At 68.4% G+C, this 21,138-nt stretch overlaps 4 protein-coding genes across 9 annotated transcripts in view; 1 reads left to right on the top strand and 3 right to left on the bottom strand.

The window, feature by feature from the left end:
- Positions 1 to 251: 251 nt before the first annotated feature.
- LOC137674339 (selenide, water dikinase 2-like) lies at positions 252 to 3,202 on the top strand (the record flags this gene model as incomplete). The annotated part of the gene is made up of 7 exons (XM_068419610.1): positions 252 to 383; positions 474 to 628; positions 705 to 795; positions 1,542 to 1,641; positions 1,727 to 1,939; positions 2,804 to 2,885; positions 2,926 to 3,202. Coding segments are annotated over 7 exons (966 nt in total), but the record flags the coding sequence as incomplete, so codon positions are not given.
- A 112-nt stretch (positions 3,203 to 3,314) lies between these two features.
- On the bottom strand, positions 3,315 to 8,388 carry IKBKG (inhibitor of nuclear factor kappa B kinase regulatory subunit gamma). Its single transcript, XM_068419608.1, has 12 exons — positions 8,169 to 8,388; positions 7,902 to 8,092; positions 7,713 to 7,801; positions 7,560 to 7,619; positions 7,389 to 7,470; positions 7,176 to 7,285; positions 6,491 to 6,601; positions 6,305 to 6,401; positions 4,684 to 4,818; positions 4,463 to 4,590; positions 3,713 to 3,774; positions 3,315 to 3,606 (listed from the first exon to the last, which is right to left on the bottom strand). Exons 1-12 carry the CDS (start codon positions 8,386 to 8,388, stop codon positions 3,482 to 3,484), a joined length of 1,410 nt encoding a protein of 469 aa, XP_068275709.1. The 3' UTR covers positions 3,315 to 3,481.
- A 234-nt stretch (positions 8,389 to 8,622) lies between these two features.
- The window catches only part of FAM3A (FAM3 metabolism regulating signaling molecule A), a 33,623-nt gene continuing 21,107 nt past the window's right edge, over positions 8,623 to 21,138 (bottom strand). Inside the window, exons 1-10 of one of the 5 annotated variants that reach the window (XM_068419774.1) lie at positions 13,091 to 13,119; positions 10,982 to 11,034; positions 10,336 to 10,446; positions 10,210 to 10,233; positions 9,987 to 10,110; positions 9,846 to 9,904; positions 9,362 to 9,412; positions 9,165 to 9,249; positions 8,931 to 9,057; positions 8,623 to 8,846 (exon numbers count right to left, since the gene is read on the bottom strand). In XM_068419774.1, the coding sequence (XP_068275875.1) occupies positions 8,748 to 8,846; positions 8,931 to 9,057; positions 9,165 to 9,249; positions 9,362 to 9,412; positions 9,846 to 9,904; positions 9,987 to 10,110; positions 10,210 to 10,233; positions 10,336 to 10,446; positions 10,982 to 10,994 (693 nt within the window). In that variant the 5' untranslated portion in view covers positions 10,995 to 11,034; positions 13,091 to 13,119 and the 3' untranslated portion in view covers positions 8,623 to 8,747. Of the gene's footprint in view, positions 8,847 to 8,930; positions 9,058 to 9,164; positions 9,250 to 9,361; positions 9,413 to 9,845; positions 9,905 to 9,986; positions 10,111 to 10,209; positions 10,234 to 10,335; positions 10,447 to 10,981; positions 11,036 to 11,389; positions 11,714 to 13,090; positions 13,120 to 21,138 lie in introns of those variants that run through there. The other 4 variants (XM_068419773.1, XM_068419772.1, XM_068419775.1 and 1 more) reach the window with 4 other exon arrangements.
- OTUD5 (OTU deubiquitinase 5) lies at positions 13,725 to 20,326 on the bottom strand. 2 transcript variants are annotated; one of them, XM_068419679.1, is made up of 9 exons: positions 19,614 to 20,326; positions 19,143 to 19,236; positions 18,955 to 19,019; positions 18,337 to 18,493; positions 17,240 to 17,388; positions 15,939 to 16,124; positions 15,637 to 15,838; positions 14,485 to 14,598; positions 13,725 to 14,034 (listed from the first exon to the last, which is right to left on the bottom strand). In XM_068419679.1, exons 1-9 carry the CDS (start codon positions 20,184 to 20,186, stop codon positions 13,916 to 13,918), a joined length of 1,659 nt encoding a protein of 552 aa, XP_068275780.1. In that variant the 5' UTR covers positions 20,187 to 20,326; the 3' UTR covers positions 13,725 to 13,915. The 2 variants fall into 2 exon arrangements, with proteins under 2 accessions (XP_068275780.1, XP_068275781.1); XM_068419680.1 differs by having other exon boundaries at positions 19,143 to 19,233; positions 19,614 to 19,788.

Raw genomic sequence — 21,138 nt, 5'->3', positions numbered from 1 at the left:
AGGACCCCCTAATCCCACCCCAGGACCCCAAAATTCCCTTGGGACCCCCCTAATCCCACCCCACGGACCCCCTAATCCCACCCCAGGACCCCCAATCCACTTGGGACCCCCCTAATCCCACCCCAGGACCCCCCTAATCCCACCCCGGGACCCCCAAATCCACCTGGAACCCCCCTAATCCCACCCAGGGACCCCCTAATCCCATCCTGGGGACCCCTAATCCCACCCCAGGTACCCCCTAATCCCACCCTGGGACCCCCCAATCCCCCCCCCAGGGCCGCATCGCCTGCGCCAACGTGCTGAGCGACCTGTACGCGATGGGCATCACCGAGTGTGACAACATGCTGATGCTGCTCAGCGTCAGCCAGAAGATGACCGAGGAGGTGACAGCGAGGGGACAATGTGGGGGGACACCTTGGGGTGGGGGGGGGTCAGGATGTGACCCCCCCCACCCCCACCTTTGGGACCCCCAGGAGCGGGAGAAGGTGATGCCGCTGATCGTGAAGGGCTTCCGGGACGCGGCGGAGGACGGGGGGACGTCGGTGACCGGGGGGCAGACGGTGGTGAACCCCTGGGTGATCGTGGGGGGCGTGGCCACCGTGGTGTGTCAGCCCAACGAGTTCATCATGTGAGTGTCACCCCCCCCCCGTGGTGTCACCTGCCCCCTCGGTGTCACCTCACACCTTGTGTCCCCCCCCCTCCAGGCCCGACAGCGCCGTCCCCGGTGACGTCCTGGTGCTCACCAAGCCCTTGGGGACGCAGGTGGCCGTCAGCGCCCACCAGTGGCTGGACAACGTGAGTGTGGGGACACGGGGACATGGTGGGGTTCTGGGGGGGGACGGGGAGACACCTTGGGGTCACTCAAGGCGATGGGGAGCCACCCTGGGGGTCACCAAGGGGATCTGAAGCCACCGTGGAGACCTCAAAGCCACCTCAAATGTCCCCAAGAGGACTTAAAAGCCACCTTAGATGTCCCTAAGTGCATCTAAAGCCACCATGGGGACCCCAAAGCCACCTCATGTGTCCCCAAGAGGACCCAAAACCACCTTAGATGTCCCTAAGTGCATCTAAAGCCACCATGGGGACCCCGAAGCCACCTCAGGTGTCCTCAAAAGGACTCAAAACCACCTTAAATGTCTCCAGGAGAACTTAAAAGCCACCTTAGATGTCCCTAAGTGCATCTAAAGCCACCATGGGGACCCCAAAGCCACCTCATGTGTCCCCAAGAGGACCCAAAGCCACCTGAGATGTCCCCAAGAGGACCCAAAGCTACCTTAGATGTCCCCAAGAGAACCCAAAACCACCTTAGATGTCCCTAAGTACATCTAAAGCCACCATGGGGACCTTGAAGTCATGTCAGGTGTCCTCAAAAGGACTCAAAAGCCACCTCAGATGTCCCCAAGTGGACCCAAAGCCACCTTAGATGTCCCTAAGTGCATCTAAAGCCACCATGGGGACCCCGAAGCCACCTCAGGTGTCCTCAAAAGGACTCAAAAGCCACCTCAGCCGTCCCTAACGTTGTCCCCTCGCTGTCCCCGCAGCCCGAGCGCTGGAACAAGATCAAGCTGGTGGTGACGCGGGAGGAGGTGGAGCTGGCCTACCAGGAGGCCATGTTCAGCATGGCCACGCTCAACCGCACCGGTGGGTCCCTCGCGGGGGCGGGGGGACGCTGGGGGGGGGGGGACACTGTGGGGGGACACGCGGGTGACGCCCCCGCTCGCCGCAGCCGCCGGGCTGATGCGGGCCTTCGGGGCGCACGCGGCCACGGACGTGACGGGCTTCGGCATCGTGGGGCACGCGCGGGCGCTGGCGGCCCAGCAGCGGCACGAGGTGGCCTTCGTCATCCACAACCTGCCCGTCATCGCCAAGATGGCCGCCGTGAGCAAGGCCTGCGGCGCCCGCTTCGGCCTGCTGCAGGGCACGGCGCCCGAGACCTCGGGTACGGGGGGGGACGACCCCAAAAATCCCAAACCCCCCATTTCAGCCCCCAAAAAAACCCATTTCCGCCCCAAAACCCCCCATTTCCGCCCCAAAACCCCCCCATTTCCACCCCAAAACCCCCCCATTTCCACCCCCAAAACCCCCATTTCCACCCCAACACCCCCCATTTCTACCCCAAAACCCCCCATTACCACCCCCAAACCCCCCATTTCCACCCCCAAAACCCCCATTTCCACCCCAAAACCCCCCATTTCTGCCCCAAGAACCCCCCTTTCCACCTTAAGAACCCCCATTTTTACCCCAAAGCCCCCATTTCCGCCCCCAAAAAAACCCAAACCCCCATTTCCACCCCAAAAACCCCCATTTCCGCCCCCAAAACCCTCATTTCCCCCCTCAAAACCCCCATTTCCACCCCAAATTCCCCCTTTCCACCCCCAAAACCCCCATTTCCTCCCCCAAAACCCCCATTTCTGCCCCAAAACCCCCATTTCTGCCCCAAGAGCCCCCCTTTCCACCTTAAGAACGCCCATTTCCTCCCCCAAAACCCCCATTTCCACCCCAAAACTTTCCCAAACCCCCATTTCCATCCCTATTTCCACCCCCAAACCCCCCATTTCCACCCCAAATTCCCCATTTCCGCCCCAAAACCCCCATTTCCTCCCCCAAACCCCCCATTTCCTCCCCAAAACCTCCCCAAACCCCCCATTTCCATCCCCATTTCCACCCTCCAAACCCCCATTTCCCCCACCCCAAACCCCCATTTCCGCCCCCCCAGACCCCTCCCCCCCCCAAATCCCCCCCCCCCCCATTTCCGGGTGCCCCATTTCCAGGTCCCCTAACACCCCCCCCCCCCCCCCCCCAGGGGGGCTCCTCATCTGCCTCCCGCGGGAACAGGCCGCCCGCTTCTGCGCGGAGCTGAAGGCGCCGTCGCGGGGGGGGGGTCCCGGGGGGGGTCCGGGGGGCGCCCCCCCCCCCCCAGCACCAGGCCTGGATCATCGGCATCGTGGAGAAGGGCCCCCGCGGCGCCCGCGTCATCGACAAGCCCCGACTCATCGAGGTGCCCCCCCGCGGCGCCCCCCCCGCCAGCCCCGCCACCCCCCCCCCCCTTCTAGGGGACACCCCCTCACACCCCCCCCCCCCCCCCAAAATCACCCCCCGACCCCCCCCCCAAACATGACGCCCCTCCCCAAAAGCCCAGCGTGGGGCGGGGAGGGGCTGAAACAACCCCCCATGAGGGGGGGATTTGGGGGGGGGTCCTTGATTTTGGGGGGGGGGCTTTGATTGGGGGAGGGGCCCTGGGATTTGGGGGGGGGGGTCCTGTGATTTGGGCCCCCCCCCCAAAAAAAATTTGGGGCAATAAAGAGCAACTTGAATAATTTTCGCCCTCCCTGGGGGGGTTTAATGTGGGTAATTCCCCTCCCCCAGGTTTTGGGGTGCCCCCCCCGATGTGGGGGGGCTTGGGAGGGGTCTGAGGGGTTTTGGGGGGGGGTCTGGGGGGTTTTGGGGGGGGTCCGGGGGGGTTTTTGCCCCCCCCCCCCCCTCACTTGATGCAGTCCATGACGTGGATCTGGAGCGTGTCCATGTCGGGGGCCTTGTACTGGCACTTGGGGCAGCACAAATCCGGCGCCTCCTCGGGGGGGGGCGGGCGCTGGGACCCCCCAAAACCTGCTGGGAGGGTCGGGGGGGGGGCACAGTGTCACCCCCCTGCCCCCCCCCACCCCAAGGAGGGGGTTTGGGGGGTCCCAGCCCCCCCCCCCCCCCACACACTCACCCCCCGCCAGCGCCGGGGGCCGCAGGTCGGAGTGGCGGGTCCTCATCTCCTCCATGCGGATCCTGGGGGGGGATTTGGGGGGGGGTCAGGGGGGATTTGGGGTTGGGGGGGGGACAGAGAGGGTTGGGGGGGCCCTGGGCAGGTTTTGGGGCATCTCGGGTAGGTTTGGGGGGGGTCAGGGGGGTTTGAGGGGGTCTGGGGGTGTGGGGGGGGGTTTGGGGGTGCCGGGGGGGGTTGTGGGGGTTTTGGGGTGGGGGGGGTGGTCAGGGGGTTTGGGAGGGGGGTCAGGGGGGTTTGAGGGGGTCTGGGGGTGTGGGGGGGGGTTTGGGAGGGGGGCGGGGTTGGGGGGGGGGTTTGGGGGTGCTGGGGGGGGTTGTGGGGGTTTTGGGGTGTGGTCAGTGGATGATGGGGGGGGGCTTTGGGGTGCCAGGGGGTGTGGGGGGTGTTTGGGTGGGTGTGGGGGGGTCAGGGGTGTTTTGGGGTGCTGGGGGGGGTCAGTGGGTGCTGGGGGGGGGGGGGCGTCAGGGGGGTTTGGGGTGCCAGGGGGTACAGTGGAGGTTGGGGGGGGTCAGGGGTGTTCTGGTGTGGGGGGGGGTTGGGTATGTGGGGGGGGGGGTCAGGGGTGTTTTGGGGTTGGGGGGGGTCAGTGGGTGCTCGGGGGGGTTGGGGGGCTCAGAGGGTGCTGGGGGCGGGTCAGGGCTGTTTTAGGGTGTGTGGGGGGGTCAGTTCTAGGGTGTCCCCCCCCCCCACCTGGCCGCCCCCTCGGCCTCCAGGCGGAGCCGCAGCTGCGCCAGCGCCTCCTGCAGGGCGTCGCGCTGGGCGTGGAGCTGCTCCCGCGCCGCCCGCTCCGCCTCGAAATCCGCCTTGTAGATGTCAGCCTGGGCGGGGGGGGGGAGGTGACAGAGGTGACCCAGGCCACCCCCGCGGTGTCCCCTGTCCCCCCCCCCCCCCCCCCCCCGGCGTGTCCCCACCTGGGCCTGCAGCACGGGCACGGTGTCGAGGGCGGCGCGGTGCCGCTCGGCGTCGCCCTTCAGGCGGTCGATGAGCTCCTGCTTGGCCGCCAGCGCCTCCTCGGCCGCCCGCAGCTGCGCCCGCGCCTCCGCCAGCTGCCACCGGGGGACGCCGCCGTCACCCCCCGGGGTCACCTCCCCGGGGTCACCTCCCCGGGGTCACCTCCAGGGGTCACCCCCCAGGGATGGGGGGGGCAATGGGAGGGGGGTGAGGGGGTGGGGGGGCGTCCCCAAGGGTCAGCCTGGTGTCCCCAAGGGGACAAGGAGCCACCCTGGTGTCACTAAGGGTCACCTCGGTGTCCCCAAGGGTCACCCTGGTGTCCCCAAGGGAACAAGGAACCACCCTGGTGTCACTAAGGGTCACCTCGGTGTCCCCAAGGGTCATCATGGTGTCCCCAAGGGGACAAGGACCCACCCCAGTGTCACTAAGAGTCACCTCGGTGTCCCCAAGGGTCACCCTGGTGTCCCCAAGGGAACAAGGAACCACCCTGGTGTCACTAAGGGTCACCTCGGTGTCCCCAAGGGTCATCATGGTGTCCCCAAGGGCACAAGGAGCCACCCCAGTGTCACTAAGACTCACCATGGTGTCCCCAAAGGTCATCCTCACGTCCCCAACGGCCACCTCAGTGTCCCCAAGAGTCACCATGGTGTCCCCAAGGGTCATCACTATGCCCCCAACGGCCACCTCAGTGTCACTAAGGGTCATCATGGTGGCCCCAAGGGAACAAGGACCCACCCCAGTGTCCCCAAGAGTCACCATGGTGTCCCCAAGGGTCATTCCTATGTCCCCAAGGGTCACCTCGGTGTCCCCAAGGGAACAAGGAACCATCCCAGTGTCACCAAGAGTCACCTCAGTGTCCCCAAAGGTCATCCCCATGTCCCTAAGGGACACCTTGGTATCCCCAAGAGAACAAGAAGCCACCCTGGTGTCCCCAAGGGTCACCCCTGTGTCCCCAAGGGCCACCCTGGTGTCCCCAAGGGGACAAGGAACCACCCCAGTGTCCCCAAGAGTCACCATGGTGTCCCCAAGGGTCATCCCTATGCCCCCAACGGCCACCTCAGTGTCCCCAAGAGTCACCATGGTATCCCCAAAGGTCATTCCTATGTCCCCAAGGGTCACCTCGGTGTCCCCAAGAGTCATCCCTATGTCCCCAAGGGTCACCTCGGTGTCCCCAAGGGAACAAGGAACCATCCCAGTGTCACCAAGAGTCACCTCAGTGTCCCCAAAGGTCATCCCCATGTCGCTAAGGGACACCTTGGTATCCCCAAGAGAACAAGAAGCCACCCTGGTGTCCCCAAGGGTCACCCTGGTGTCCCCAAGGGGACAAGAGCCACCCTGGTGTCCCCAATAGTCACTCCCCGTGTCCCCAGGGGCCACTCCCATGTCCCCAGGGGCCACTCCAGTGTCCCCAAGGGGGTCAGGAGCCACCCCCCATGTCCCCAAGGGTCACCCTGGTGTCCCCAAGAGCCCCTATACGGCACCAGCCCCCCCCCCAGTGTCCCCAGGTGCCCCCATACAGGACCGGGACCCCCCCCAGGTGCCACCCACCCCCTCCCGGGTGCCACCAGCGCTGTCCCCGACCTGGCTGCGCGCGTCCCCCTCCAGGCTGGCCTTGATGTGGGCGTCGTACTCCTGGAAGAGGTGGTGGTAGGTGGCCTGCAGCTGCACCAGCTTCCTCCTGGGGGGACAGGGGGGACACGGAGGGACATGGGAGGGTGCCACCGCGCCCGTGCCACCCCCCCCGGTGTCCCCAGCGGCGTCACTCACTTCTCCTCGGTGGCCCCGTGCCGCTCCACGCGCAGGGCGGCCTCCAGGTTCTGCACCTGCAGGCGCAGCTGGTCCAGCTGCAGCGCGTGCTCGGCCGCCGCCGCCGCCGCCCTGCGGCACCCGGGTCACCCCGTGTCACCTCGGTGTCACCCCGTGTCACCCTGGTGTCACCTCACCCCCGTCACAGCCCTCCAGGGCTCCCCACATCACCCCAGTGTCACCCGTGTCACCCCGATGTCACCTCACTCCTGTCACACCGCCCCGGGCTCCCCACATCACCCCCATGTCACCCCAGTGTCACCCCAGTGTCACCCTGGTGTCACCTCACCCCCGTCACAGCCCCCCAGGGCTCCCCGCATCACCCTGGTGTCACCGGGTGTCACAGCAGGGACCCCTTAGAGACATCAAGGATCCCTTGGGGACATCGAGGACCCCTTGGGGACCCCTTGGGGACATCAGGGACCCTTGGGGACCCCCTTGGAGACATCTGGGACCCCTTGGGAACAGTGTGATCCCTTGTGGGCCTCTTGGGGACATCAAGGACCCCCTGGGGACATGAGGGACCCCTTGGGGCCATCGTGATCCCTTGGGGACCCCTTGGGGACACCGAGGACCCCCTGGGGACCCCCCTGGGGACACCGAGGACCCCCCCGAGGACCCCCTGGGGACCCCGGGGACCGGCCACCTGCGCTCCAGCTCGAGGCGCTCCCGCCGGCTGCCCTCCAGGCGGGCCTGGCTCTCCCGCAGCTCCCCCAGCAGCGACGTCACCTGCGCCTTCACCTGCGCCTTGTCCTGCTGCCCGGGGACACCACGGACCCCCGTCACCTCCCCCGGTGTCCCCGAGGTGTCCCCTGGGTGTCCCCAAGGTGTCACCTCCCCCCCCACCCCCACCCCTCACCTCCAGCTGCCGCCGCAGCGCCTGGAGCTGCAGCTCGGCCCCGCGTCCCGCCGCCTCCGCCCGCTCCTCCGCCGCCGCCAGCCTGGGGGGGACACGGACTGTCCCCAAACTGTCCCCAAGGTGTCCCCAAGGGGTCCCCAACGCCCCCTCGGACCCCCCCTCAAAACTCACTTGGCCTCAGCCGCCGCCAGGCGCTGCCTCAGCTGCTCCGCGGGGACGAGGATGGTGTCACTGGGGGGGGGACAAGAATGGTGTCACTTGGGGGGTGTGTGAGGAGGTTGGGGACATCGTGGGGGTGTCCCCAAAGGTGGGGGTGGGGCTCACCTGGGGTCCTGGGGTGACGCGGGGACGTCCTCAGCGGGGTGTGGGGGGGCCTGCGGGGGTGACGCCGCCTCCTGGTGGCCCTGGGGGAGCTGTGGGGGGGGGGGGACACAGGGGGGACATGTGGGGGGTGTGGGGACACGGGGGGGCTGTCGGGGGGCCGCAGGGGTGGGGGCCGCGGAGGTGCCGTACCGTGGCGGTGGTGACGCTGTCGGTGCCGTCGGTGCCGTCGTGTCCCCGCTGTCCCCGCAGGCGCTCGACCAGGGCGCGGGCCTGTCCCGCCCGGCCCCGCAGCAGCTCCCGCTCGGCCCGGCGCAGCCCCTGCACCCGCCGCAGCTCCTCGCAGCGCGCCCGGAGCCCCTCGCTGCTGCGCCGGAGGGCAGCTGGGGGGGACAGGGGACATCAGTTCCCCCCCCCCAGTCCATCCCAGTCCCCTCCCAGTCGCCCCCCGCCGCTCACCCTTCAGCTCCCGGTTCTCCGCCAACAGCCGCTGCAGCCCCTCGGGGCTCCCCAGCTCCGCCGGGACCCTCCCGGCCTCCTCCGCCGCCGCCGCCGCCTCCTCCGCGGCCGCTCCGCCGCCCCCCTCCGCCCCCGGCCCGGCCCCGCCGCCGCCCCCCGCCGCCGCGCCCCCCCCGGGCTGCACCATCTCGGCCGGCCGCCGCCAACGGCCGCCGCTCATCGGCCGCGGGGCCCGGGAGGCTCCTTCCCCCTCACTCCACTTCCGCCTTCCGCCGGAACCGGAAACGACGCCATCAAACCTCGACCGGAAGTGGCGTCACGACACGCCCGCCGCGCTAAGCCGGGACCAAAGCACCCCCCAACCGCAATTAACCCTTCCCGGACTAATTACCCCCCACATCACTTAGGGGGCAGCCCCACACTTAGGGGGCAGCCCCCCACAAACGCCACCATCCACCCGCAACAGCCTTTATTTGGGGGGGGGGCTTGGGGGGGGGTCACACACGCCCAGGCCCCAGCCCTGCCCCACACACCCCCCCCCCTCACCCTGCCCCACACATGTGGGGCAGCGCTTGGGGGTCACCGTGGGTCCGGGGGGCGCCGGGGGATGCACCCCCCCATCTCCAGCGCCTCGGGCCACCCCTCGTACTTGTTGGAGCCGCGGCTGTTCCTCACGTGCTGTTGGGGGGGGGGACGGGGACACGCTTAGGGGGGGGTCCTGCCCCACACTTGGGGGTCCCGCCCCACACGTGGGGGTCGCACCTGCTCGAAGGGGCTCTGGGCCCGTACCCCCTTGGCCCCCACGAAGACCCAGCTGTCGCGGAACGCCAGGTCCTTGGCGGCGGCGCTGCCCAGCTCCGCCAGGAGGCGCCGCGTCTCCTCCGTCAGCCTGGGGGGGGGGGGGGGGGCGGTTTTGGGGTGAATTCGGGGGGTTTTGGGGTGAATTCGGGGGGTTTTGGGGTCCCCACGAGCGCCCCCTAGCGGTGACCCCCCTACTTGGTGGCGGGGTCGTCGTAGGACGCCACGAGCACCAACGTCCCCTCGTGCAGCGGCCGCAGGAACTTCAGCAGCTCCTCGACGTCTGGGGGGGTTAATTAATCAATAATCAATCAATTAAATATTAACAAATCATTAATTAAATGTAAATTAATTCATGATTAATTAGCATTTAAGCCCCTCCCCCCCAAACTCACCTCCTGCCCACATGTCGAACGCCTGCGCCGCGATCAGCTCCCCGCTCACCCCTGGGGGGGGAAAGGCACCTCAATTACCCCCCTAATTAATTAATTATCCCTCCTAATTAATTAATTACCCTCCCTCATTAACCCCCACCTCTTAATTACCCCCCCCACCCCCCAATTTGCCCCCTTAAAGGGCAATAACCCCCCCTGGGGGGGGCTTCTCCTCCTTGAGCCCCCCCCAAACCTGCCCCCACCCCTCATTAATTACCCCTCTAATTAATTAACTCTCTAATTAATTACCCCCACCCCCTAACTACCCCCTGCACCCCCTAATTACCCCCCCAACCCCCATAATTTGCCCCCTTAAAGGCTAATAGCCCCCGAGGGGGGCAACCCCTCTTCAAGCCGCCCCAAATCCACCCCCGGGGGCGGGTAATTACCCCTCCCCCTCCTTAATTACCCCCTCGTTAATTACCCCCCCCAATCCCCCCCTCACCGTTCACCAGCGCGATGTTGAGCCCCCGCCCCACGTTGTTCTTGACGCTGCTCATGAGGCTGATGGGGGGGGGTGTGTGTTAATTAGGGGGCTAATTAATTAATTAATTAGGGGTAATTAAGGGGGGGGAGGGGTAATTACACCCTGTCCTCGAGGCAGATCTTGGGCCCGATGATGTTGGCGGCGCCGCTGACGAGGCGGAAGGCGAAGTGTGCGGGGGGGCAGGGCCGGGGGAGGCCGCACTTGAACCGGGGGGGGCGGGGGGCTGGGGGGGAGGGGCGGGGTCACCACCAGCCCCTCCCCCACCCAAGCCCCTCCCCCCACCCCAAGCCCCTCCCCCACCACAAGCCCCTCCCCCACCTACCTGCCGTGGGGGGGGTCTCAGGACCTGGTGGAGGGGATGGGGGGGGGGGGGTGTTAGTGTGGCCCCTCCCCCCCCCCAAGGTGGGGGGCTGGGGTGGGGGGTGGGGGTCGCCCCTCCCCCACTCACGGGCCAGGAGGCGCTGGAGCGGGGGAGGGGCGCGGGGGGGCCCCAGCAGGACCATGACGAGGAGCCAGGCGAGGGCGGCCGAGGTGGCCACGGCCACGAGGCGGAGGGGGCCTGGGGGGGTGGGGGGGTGCCCCATAGCGCCCCACAGCACCCCATAGCGCCCCACGGCGACCCATAGCGACCCACGGCTGCCCCATAGCGCCCCACGGCTGCCCCATAGCGTCCCACAGCGACCCACAGCAACCCATAGCACCCCACGGCTGCCCCATAGCGACCCACAGCACCCCACAGCGCCCCATAGCACCCCACAATGCCCCATAGCGCCCCACAGTACCCCACAGCGCCCCACAGCTGCCCCATAGCACCCCACAGCGCCCCACGGCTGCCCCATAGCGCCCCACAGCGCCCCATAGAGCCCAACAGCTGCCCCATAGTGCCCCACGGCTGCCCCATAGACCCCACAGCTGCCCCATAGACCCCCCCCTCCTGCCCCATAGACCCCCCTCCTGCCCCATAGATCCCCCAACTGCCCCACAGCCGCCCCCCACAGCCCCCAACTGCCCCATAGCCGCCCCCAATCTGCCCCCCAGCCCCCCAACTGCCCCATAGCCGCCCCCAATCCGCCCCCCCCCCCCCCCCCCCGTACCCGCCAGCCTCATGGCGCTGCCTGAGCCCAGGCCGGGGGGGGGCTCCGTGGGGCTGGATGGGAATTGGGGGGGGGGGGTCAAAGGTCAAAGCTGCCCCCCTTCCCATAATGCACCGGGGCTGTTCAGAGGGGCACACACCCCCCAGGACACCCCAAACCACCCGGACCCCCCCCCAAAGGCCCCAGACCCCCCCAGGAGCCCCGGGACCCCCCCAGAGCCCCCCAACCCCCCCGGGACCCCCCCCAGGAGCCCCGCGACCCCCCCGGGCGCCCCCCCCAAACCCCCAACCCCCTTTTAAAGGGCCCGGGCCCCCCCCCAGAGCCCCCCCCAGGCACCCAGACCCCCCCTGGGCCCCCCTTAAACCCCCCCGGCCCCCAAACCCCCCCCCGGCCCCGGCCCCCCCTCACCGACCCCCCGTTGCCCCCGACGCGTATCCGCGCTGCAACGGCCGTTTCCGGTGCCCGCCCCTTCCTCTGTATCAGCCAATCAGCGCTCGGCGCTTGGCTGTATCAGCCAATCAGCTTCGCGGCTCCCGCGGAAAACCCGCTCTCTCCGCTTGGCCAATGGGAGCGCGGGAAGCGCCGCTTCGTCCCGCCTCTTACGGGGGAAACTACGACTCCCAGCGGCCCCCGCGGCAGGAAGTGGCGATTTGGGGTAAAAACCGGCGATTTTGGGTTCCAAGTCCCAGATTTGGGGTGAAAAACGCCGATTTGGGGCCCCCGCCTCCACATCTGCCTTGAAAATACCGAATTCGGCGCTGAAAATCCACAATTTGGTGCCAAAAATGTGGATTTTGGGCTGAAAATCCCCAGTTTGGGGAGTGAAACCCCCAATTTGTGACCAAAAATACCATTTTTATGTTGAAACTCCTGAGTTTGATGTTAAAACCCGTGATTTTGGGGCACGAACCCCAAATCTGATGAACCCCCACACACACTTTCTGGCTGAAAACAACATGAAAGCAAAAAAACCACAATTTCTTGTAGAAATTTATGAATTTGGGTCTATAATTTGCAGATTTGGGTTGATAATTCCCAAATTTGGGGCTGAAAACCCCAATTTTGCGGCTTTTGATTCCTTTTCTCCTGCGGAAACACCCATTTTGAGGCTAAAAATGCCTGTTTTGATGACAAAAAATATACAATTTTGGGCTGAAAATCCCCAATTTGGGGCTGAAAATGATGAATTTGGGGCTGAAAATGCTGAATTTTGGGCCGAAAAATCCCAATTTCGGGGCAGAAACCCCGAATTTAGTGGGAAAACCCCACAACTTGTTGCCACAAATGAACAACTCAAAGGCAAAATACGGCAATTTTGGGCTGAAATTCCCTAATTCTGGTTAAATTCCTTTACTGGGGGGTAACCCCTAAACCCCCTCTCAGCCCCCCCAAAACCCCTCCCAGCCCCCCCATATCACCCCCCACACCCCCCTCACCCCCCTAAGTGCCCCCCCACACCCCCAAATTGTGGTTTTTCCACCAAATTCAGGGTTTCTGACCCCAAAATTGGGCTTTTTAACCTCAAAGTCTGGATTTTCAACCTAAAATTGGCGTTTTTCGGTCACAGATTGGGGGTTTCAGTCCACAAAATGAGGATTTTCTCCTCAAAATCGCCATTTTCAGCCCCAAGTTTGGGGTTTTCTGCCCAAAGTTTGGCATTTTTGCCCCAAAATCCCCATTTTTGGCACCAAATTGGGAGTTTTCAGTCCTGAATTCAACATTTTTCAAGCGAGAAATTGAGTTGGGTGCCCCAAAAACGGGGTTTCCAACCCCAAATTTGGGCATTTCAAACCCAAATCTGGTACTTTTAACACGAAACTGGGGAAGTTCAACATGAAATTGCAACTTTTTGCCTTCAAATTGTTCATTTATGGCCACAAATTGTGCGTTTTTTTCCATCCAATTCAGGATTTCCACCCCAAAATTGGGCTTTTTAACCTCAAAGTCTGGATTTTCAACTTAAATTTGGCGTTTTTCGGTCACAGATTGGGGGTTTCAGCCCCCAAAATGAGGATCGAGCAGAGCCCCGCCGCTTCCCGCCTTCGCTTTCCCGCCCTTCCCCTCACGGATCCCCGCTTCCCGCCGCCGCTTTCCCGCCCTTCCCCTCACCGCTCCTCGCGCCCGCCGCCGCCCCCCCGCGCAGCTCCACGCCGCGCGCGCCACGCTCTGCGCATGCGCCGCCCCGCTATGGGCGGGAACGCGCTGCGAACACCCCGCGGCCAATAGGAAGCCGCCGCTCGGGCCGTGTCCCCGCCCTCCCCGTCGCCATGGAGACGGCGCCGCGCAGGTCCTAGCGCCCCCCGCCCCATTTGGCCCTTAAAGGGGCCCGCACCCCCCCCCCCGCCCCCTCCCCAGACCCCCCCCAAAGGGCCTGGGGACCCCCCAGCCGGCTCGGGGGGGGGCACGGGGCCATGAGCCCCCCCCGCCATGAAGAGACGGGGCCAGGGGGCTGCTGGGCATCAGTTTAATAACGGGGCGCGGGGGGGGTATCGGGGCGGGGGGGCAGCACCCCCAGCCCCACCCCACACCCCCCCACCGTGGGGTGCGTAAGGGGGGGGGGGGATGCTCCGGGAGGGGCGGGGGGCAGAGAGGAGGACCCCCCCCCCCCCATCCCCAAACAGCAAAACCCCCCCGGGGGGGGACCCTCCAAAAAGTAGGACCCCCCCCACCCTCCCCCTCCCATTCCCCCCCGCTTTTCCTTCCAGCTGTAACAATTGGGGGGGGGGTCGTGTCCCCCCCCCCCCCCCCCCATAGCCGAGGTTCGTCCCGCGGCGTCCAGCGCTGTGTCCCCCTCCCCTCCCCGGCGCCCCACGAAAGCGGGGAGGGGGGGGAGGAAGATCCCCCGCAATAAAACGCTGCCCCCCCCCCCCCCCCCACCCCGCACCTACAGAGGTCCCTGGGGGGGGGTCCGGGGGGGGTCCGGGGGGTTCAATATCAACTCTTGTCGGCGGCGGGGTCTCTGTGGCGGTGGGTCTTCATGGTCTCCAGGTACTCCTGCTGCGAGACGGCCAGCACCGACGCCAGGATCTCGTCGTCCTCCCAGTCGTTCAGGCCTGGGGGGGGCCCCAAATTGAGGGGGGGGGGGGGGGAAAGAGAAGGTTGGGGTTCAAGGAGGGGCGGGTGACCCCGCAGACCCCCCCCCCAAAGGGATGTCAATGAGGCCTGACGCCAGGGTGGGGGGCTTGAAGGCCTTGGGGCTCCCCCCCCAGACTAGAGATGGCGTCGTGACCCCCCCCTATTGCCCCTTCTCCCCCAGACCCCCCCAACTCCAGACTCCACCCCCCAAAACCCCCCCCAGAGACCCCCCCGAGACCCCCCCACCCCAAAACTCCCCCCCAGACCCCCCCACCCCAAAACTCCCCCCCAGAGACCCCCCCGAGACCCCCCCACCCCAAAACTCCCCCCCCACAGACCCCCACACCCCAAAACTCCCCCCCAGAGACCCCCCTGAGACCCCCCCACCCCAAACTCCCCCCCAGACCCCCGCCCCGACCCCCCCTTACCGAAGGCGGTGGGGGACATCTGCTGCATGATGGCCCGGCACTCCAGCGCGGGGTACAGGGACACCAGCGGGGGGGTGGCCCGGCCCCCGCCCGCCCCCAGTTGGCTGCTGGTCCCTGGGGGGGGCGGGTATGTGGGGGGGGGGCTCAGGCACGCAGCCTCCCCCGGCCCATCCTGCACCCCCCACCCGACACGTAACAGCCAACCTGGGGCTCCCAGCGCCCCGTAACTCCCAGTTTGGGGCCCCATAACCCTCCCCAGCGCCCAGTTTGGGGCTCCCGGACCCCCCCCCCAGTACCCAGTTTGAGCCCCCCAGTCCCCCATAACACCCAGTTTGAGCTCCTCAGTATCCCACAGCACCCAGTTTGAGTCCCCAGCACCCAGTCTGAGATCCCCAGCACCCCACAGCACCCAGTTTGAGCCCCCCAGCACCCAGTTTGCGCTCCCCAGCACCCTCCAGCACCCAGTTTGAGCCCCCCAGCACCCAGTTTGAGTCCCGCAGCACCCAGTTTGAGCTCCCCAGCACCCAGTCTGAGATCCCCAGCACCCCACAGCACCCAGTTTGAGCCCCCCAGCACCCAGTTTGCACTCCCCAGCACCCTCCAGCACCCAGTTTGAGCCCCTCAGCACCCCCCAGCACCCAGTTTGGGCCCCCCAGCACCCCCCAGCACCCAGTTTGGGCCCCCCAGCACTCCCCAGCACCCAGTTTGAGCCTCCCAGCACCCCACAGAACCCAGTTTGAACCCCTCAGCACCCCATAGCACCCAGTTTGAACCCCTCAGCACCCAGTTTGAACCCCCCAGCACCCCCTAGCACCCAGTTTGAACCCCCCAGCACCCCCCAGCACCCAGTTTGGGCCCCCCAGCACCCCCCAGCACCCAGTTTGGGCCCCCCAGCACCCCCCAGCACCCAGTTTGAGCCTCCCAGCACCCCACAGAACCCAGTTTGAACCCCTCAGCACCCCATAGCACCCAGTTTGAACCCCTCAGCACCCAGTTTGAGCACCCCAGCACCCCCCAGCACCCAGTCTGAGCTCCCCAGCACCCAGTCTGAGATCCCCAGCACCCCACAGCACCCAGTTTGAGCCCCCCAGCACCCAGTCTGAGCTCCCCAGCACCCCACAAACCCCCACTTTGACCCCCCCCGACACCCACCTGGGGCACAGGGCGAGGGGGGCTTGCCGGGCGCGGGGGCTCCGGGCGAGGGGGGCTTGGGTCCGGGCGCCTCGGGGTGCAGGCCGGGGTGCTCGGGCGAGGGGGCGGCGCTGCGGGGCCGGGGCGAGCGGCCGCTCCACTCCTCCAGGCCGCTGGCGGCCGCCGCCGTGGCCGAGCTGCACGTGGCGCTGGCCTTGCGGGGCTGCGGGGGGACACGGGGCGACCGTCACCCCCCCTGGGGCCTCGGTGGGGGGGGACAGGGACCCCCCGGGGTGGGGGGGGGGGGTCCGGGGGCCGCCCACCTGCCGCGCCTGCTTCTCCTGGTCGCGCAGCCACTGCAGGTAGGACTCGCGGGCCACCTGCTCCTCGATGGCCTCGTTGGTGGCCTCCCAGTCGGTCGCCCGCTTCTTGTCCTCCAGCATCTGCTGCTCGATCCACGACTCCTCCGACGTCTTGATGGCGCTTTTCATCAGGGACTGCTCCGCCAGCTGGGGGCGGGGCCACGCTGGGACACGCCCACCGCGGGGACACGCCCCCAGGAGGCTCCACCCCCTCGGGTAGGCCACACCCCCACAAGGCTCCACCCCCTCCAATAGGCCACACCCCCAAAGAAGCCCCCACCCCCTCTGATAGGCCACACCCCCGCGGGGAGGCCCCGCCCCCTCTGATAGGCCACACCCCTGCCGGAAGGCCCCACCCCCTCTGATAGGCCACACCCCCACCGGGCTCCACCCCCTCTGATAGGCCACACCCCCAAATAAGGCTCCACCCCTTCTGACAGGCCACACCCCCGGGAAGGCTCCGCCCCCTCTGATAGGCCACACCCCCATAAAGGCTCTACCCCATAGGCCACACCCCCACAAGGCTCTACCCCCTCTGATAGGCCACACCCCCGGGAAGGATCTGCCCCCGATAGGCCACACCCCCACAGGGCTCCGCCCCCTCCAATAGGCCACACCCCCGGGAAGGCCCCACCCCCATAGGCCACGCCCACCAGAAGGCTCCACCCCTCTGATAGCCCACACCCCCTCTGATAGGCCACACCCCCCACAAGGCTCCACCCCCTCTGATAGGCCACACCCCCCCGAAGGCTCCGCCCCCCCCATGGGCACAGCTCTGCCCTGGATTGGGGCTGCCAGCAGGGGGCGGAGCAGCGCTTAGCCACGCCCCCACTGACCCCATTGGATGGGGCACCAGCTGGGGGCGGGGCCACACTTGGACACGCCCCCACCAGCAAACCACGCCCCCTGCAGACAGGCCCCACCCCCAGGACAGGGCTCCCACACTTGGCCACGCCCCCTCATGCAAATAAGGCTGCTGGGGGCGGGGCTAAACGTGGCCACACCCCCTCCATGGCCCCACCCACAGGGAGGAGGCCCCGGAGGACCCACAGGGCCCCCCCCAGCCCCCCTGGACTGGAGGGGGCACCCCCGCCCCACGGCAATGGGGGTCCCCGGCCCCCCCCAGCCCCCCAGAATGGGGTCCCTGCCCCCCCAGCCCCCCCGAATGAGGGTCCCCAGCCCCCCCCAGCCCCCCAGAATGGGGTCCCTGCCCCCCCAGCCCCCCCGAATGAGGGTCCCCGGCCCCCCCCGGCCCCACTGACCCCCGGCTTGAAGGAGGGCAGCCCCAGCCCCACGCCGATGGTGGCCTTGTTGGGGTTGACGACGGAGTTGTAGTGGATGTTGCGGTGGTAGCTGACCCGGATGGGCTCGTCCTCGTGGTGCTGGATCCCGTGGAAGGTGTTGATGGGCTCTGCGGGCACCCCCGTCAGCACCCCCGCCCCGCAGGCACGGGGGGGGGGACCCCCCCCACAGCACCCGGGGACCCCCGGCCACCCCACAGGCACGCGAGGACCCCCCCCAACAGCACCCAGGGACTCACGGGGACCCCTCTGCCACCCCACGGCTACACAGAGACCCCCACACCAGCACCCAGGGACCCACGGGGACCCCCCCCAGACACCCAAGGACCCTCCAGCAGCACCCTGGGGACCCCCCAGCCACCCAGGAGCCCCCACATCAGCACCCTGGGGGCCCACAAAGACCCAGGCCCCCCCACACCAGCACCCTGGGGACCCCCCAGCCACCCAGGAGCCCCCACACCAGCACCCTGGGGACCCCCCAGCCACCCAGGAGCCCCCACATCAGCACCCTGGGGGGGCCCACAAAGACCCAGGCCCCCCCACACCAGCACCCTGGGGACCCCCCAGCCACCCAGGAGCCCCCACACCAGCACCCTGGGGGCCCCCCAGCCACCCAGGAGCCCCCACACCAGCACCCTGGGGGCCTCCCAGCCACCCAGGAGCCCCCACACCAGCACCCTGGGGACCCCCCAGCCACCCAGGAGCCCCCACACCAGCACCCTGGGGGCCCACAAAGACCCAGGCCCCCCCACACCAGCACCCTGGGGACCCCCCAGCCACCCAGGACCCCCACATCAGCACCCTGGGGGTCCCTCGGGGCCCCCAGAGCCCCCTCCGGCCCCTTGGGGACCCCAGAGACTCCCCCTGTGGCACCTTGGGGACCCCTGAGGCAGCGCACGAAGCCCCTCAGCACCTCGGGGAAGGCCACACCACCGCCCTGGGGGTCCCTCGGGGACCCCAGAGATCTCCCTGGCCCCACAGAGACCCGGGGAACGCCAGAAAACCGCACAGACGCCCCCCCGGTGCCTCGGGGACCCCCTCCCCAGGGGCAGACGCACCGGTGCCGTACTGGTAGACCTCGACGGGGCGGTTGTACATCTCGGCCATGGCCTGCATCTCGATGTGGTTCCCGTGGCACGTGCTCTTGCGCTTGCGGTTGATGTAGGTGGTGAAATCCTCCGTCACGTAGTTGGAGAAGTAGTCGGCGTTCTTCATCTGGGGGCACGGGGGGACGTCATCAGGGGACGGCGGAGCTGGGGGGGGGACACTGGGGGGGAGGTTGGGGGACACGAGGGCACCACGGGGCTGCCCCAGGGACACTGAGGGGTGGTGGGGACACTGGGGGAGCCCCAGAGATGCTGGGGGAGCCCCGGGGACACCTGAGGGTGGTGGGGATACTGAGGGGTGGTGGGGACACCAGGGGACATGGGAGAGGGTGGGGGTATAGCAGCCCAGTCCCACCCAGTGCTCTGAGCGTGCTCCCAGTCTGCCCCAGTGCCTCTGAGTACACCCCAGCGCGCCCCAACATACCCCAGTGCCCCCCAGTCTCCTTCCAACCCCCCTCCAGCGGCTCCCAGCGTATCCTCCCACCCCCCAGCCCCCTCCCAGTCCCTCCCAGTTCCCCACAGCGTATCCTCCCACCCCCCAGTCCCTCCCAGTCCCCCCCAGCGCCTCACCAGATAGTCCATGCAGTGCTTGCGCACCACCTCGTGCATGTCCTGGTCTCCGTACACCTGATCAGCTGCCGGCACCCGGGCGGGGAAGGGACAGAAGGGGACAGCGAGGGGGGGGTCAGCCCCCCCGTACCGACGCCTGTGAGCACAGGGGGTGGGGGGGCTGTGGGGGGGGGGGGGTCGGGGCTCACCCACGGCCCGGAAGAGGCAGGCGCCGTCCTCCTTCATGCGCTTGATGATGAAGCCTTTCTTCTCCCGCAGCGCCTTCTCGAACCGGTGCTCCTGCTGGAGACACAGCGGGGCTCGGCCTCGGCGCCCCACACGGCTGGGGGGGGTCCTCGGGGGGGGCGGGGGTCCCCCAGGGACACGCGTGAGTGGGAGCTGACCCCCTGCGCCACGTGGGGACGAGTGTGACGAGCACAGGGCTCACACGGGAGGGGACACACAGGGGATGGGAGAGCACGGGGACAAGGGGGGTCCCAATGGGGACAAACGTCTCGTGTGACACACACACCTGGGGGGGGCAACATGGGGACACGCGGGGGGCACTAAACCCCCCCCCCACCAGCCACTCAGGTCTCCCCGGTCTCCCTGTCCCGGTGCCCCCCGGTGCCCCCCCCCACTCCCTGTCGCCCCCCCCGGTGCCCCCCCCGGCCCCGCACCTGCTCGGCCGTGGCTGGGTCCATCTCCACCCGCCCGGCCTCGTACTCGTCCTCGCTGTTGTAGCCGCCTCCGGCCTCGTCGGGGCCGGGGCTGCCGCCGGGGCCCATCCCCAGCCCCAGCCCCATCCCGCCGGGGCCACCGGGGCCGCCGACGACGCCGGGGCCGCCGCTGGGCCCTGCCCCGCCGCGCCGCCGCCGTTTGCTGTGCCCGGGGCCGCCGCCACCGCCGCCTCCGCCGGGCCCGCGAGGCTCGGGCAGCCCCAGCGCCGCCGCCTCCAGCCCCAGCAGCGACCCGGGCCCGTCCCCTGCGCCGGGGCCGCCGCCGCCAGGGCCGCCGGGGCCGGCCGGGGGGGGAGAGCCGGCGGCCGGCAGCCCGGCCCAGCCCCGCAGCGGCGGCGGCGGCGAAGCCCTGGGCCGCGGCCCCCCGACGCCGCCGGGGCCGCCGGGCTCGCCCACGCCGCCGGGGCCGCGCTCGGGGCCGGCATCCGCACCGCGATCAGGGCCGGCGTCTGGGCCCGAGTCGGCGTCGCCGTCGGGCGCCGGTACCGGCTTCTTCTTCGGGAGGATCGTCATGGCGGGGCGCGCATGGGGGGGGAGGGCACGGGACACACACACACCGGGAGGCCCCGCCGGGCCGCGGCGGCCCCGGGAGGCGCGGGGGGGGGGGGAGCCGGGGCCGCGGGTGCTGCTACCCGCGAGCCCCGCGGAGCCGGGGGGGCCTCGCCCGGGCCCCCCCGCGGGCGCGGCGCCGAGGCCGGAGCTGTCGGGGCGCGGAGCGCGGGCGGGGCCGCTGCCGCCGCCGGGCCCGTGTCAACATCAACAGCGGCGCCCTCTGACCCCGCCGCCGCGCTTCCGCCTCGCCCGCCGCCCGCGCTCCCATTGGCCGGCGGCGCCCTCGGCGCGGCCCCATTGGCCGGCGCTCGAGCGGAAGTCCCGCCCCCCGCGCAGGCCGGCGGGGAGGGAGGTTAGGCGAGGGGGCGGGACCGGTGTCGCCATGGCGACGGCGCGGCTGCTCGCTGATTGGGCGAGGGGGCGTGGAGGAGGCGGGGCGGGGCCGGGAAGGAGCGCGCGGTGATTGGGGCGAGCGAGGGGAGGCGGGGCCGCGGAAGGAGCGGGCTCTGATTGGGCGAGGTGGGAGGAGAGGAAGGGCTTAAGGAGAGCGCGGGCGCTGATTGGTTCGCTGAGGAGGCGGGAGTTAAAGGAGCAGCGGCGCGGCCGGCAGCGGACGCTGATTGGGCGGCTGGGGGCGGGAATGCGGGGCTAAGGAGAGAGCAGGCGCTGATTGGGCCGCAGGGGAAAAGGCGGGGCTTAAGGCGAGAGCAGGCGCTGATTGGCTGCCGCGCCACCAGCGGCCCATCCATCTTCAACACGCCGCGGGTGGGCGGGAGCCCCGATTGGCCCCAGCCGAACCCCGCCCACCCCACCCTCCTATTGGCCACGGCGGGCGGCCTCACTTCCCATTGGCTGAGGAGCAGCAGAGGCAGCGCCGAGGCCCTTAGCCCCTCCCCCAGCAGCTGTCACTCCG

This window comes from Nyctibius grandis, chromosome 28 (assembly GCF_013368605.1).
Source record: "Nyctibius grandis isolate bNycGra1 chromosome 28, bNycGra1.pri, whole genome shotgun sequence".
Taxonomy (NCBI): domain Eukaryota; kingdom Metazoa; phylum Chordata; class Aves; order Nyctibiiformes; family Nyctibiidae; genus Nyctibius; species Nyctibius grandis.
This window is presented reverse-complemented; position numbering and strand designations above follow the sequence as displayed.

Bases quoted from the DNA above. Each gene is read 5' to 3' on its own strand.
- IKBKG (XM_068419608.1), bottom strand. From the start codon at position 8,388: ATGAGCGGCGGCCGTTGGCGGCGGCCGGCCGAGATGGTGCAGCCCGGG. The intron at 8,093-8,168 runs GTGAGCGGCGGG...TGTCCCCCCCAG, and splicing joins GGAGAACCGGGAGCTGAAGG to CTGCCCTCCGGCGCAGCAGC. The intron at 7,802-7,901 runs GTACGGCACCTC...CCCCCCCCACAG, and splicing joins ACAGCGTCACCACCGCCACG to CTCCCCCAGGGCCACCAGGA.
- OTUD5 (XM_068419679.1), bottom strand. From the start codon at position 20,186: ATGACGATCCTCCCGAAGAAGAAGCCGGTACCGGCGCCCGACGGCGAC. The intron at 19,237-19,613 runs GTGCGGGGCCGG...CTGTGTCTCCAG, and splicing joins ACCCAGCCACGGCCGAGCAG to CAGGAGCACCGGTTCGAGAA. The intron at 17,389-18,336 runs GTGCGTCTGCCC...GGGTGCCCGCAG, and splicing joins GGTCTACCAGTACGGCACCG to AGCCCATCAACACCTTCCAC.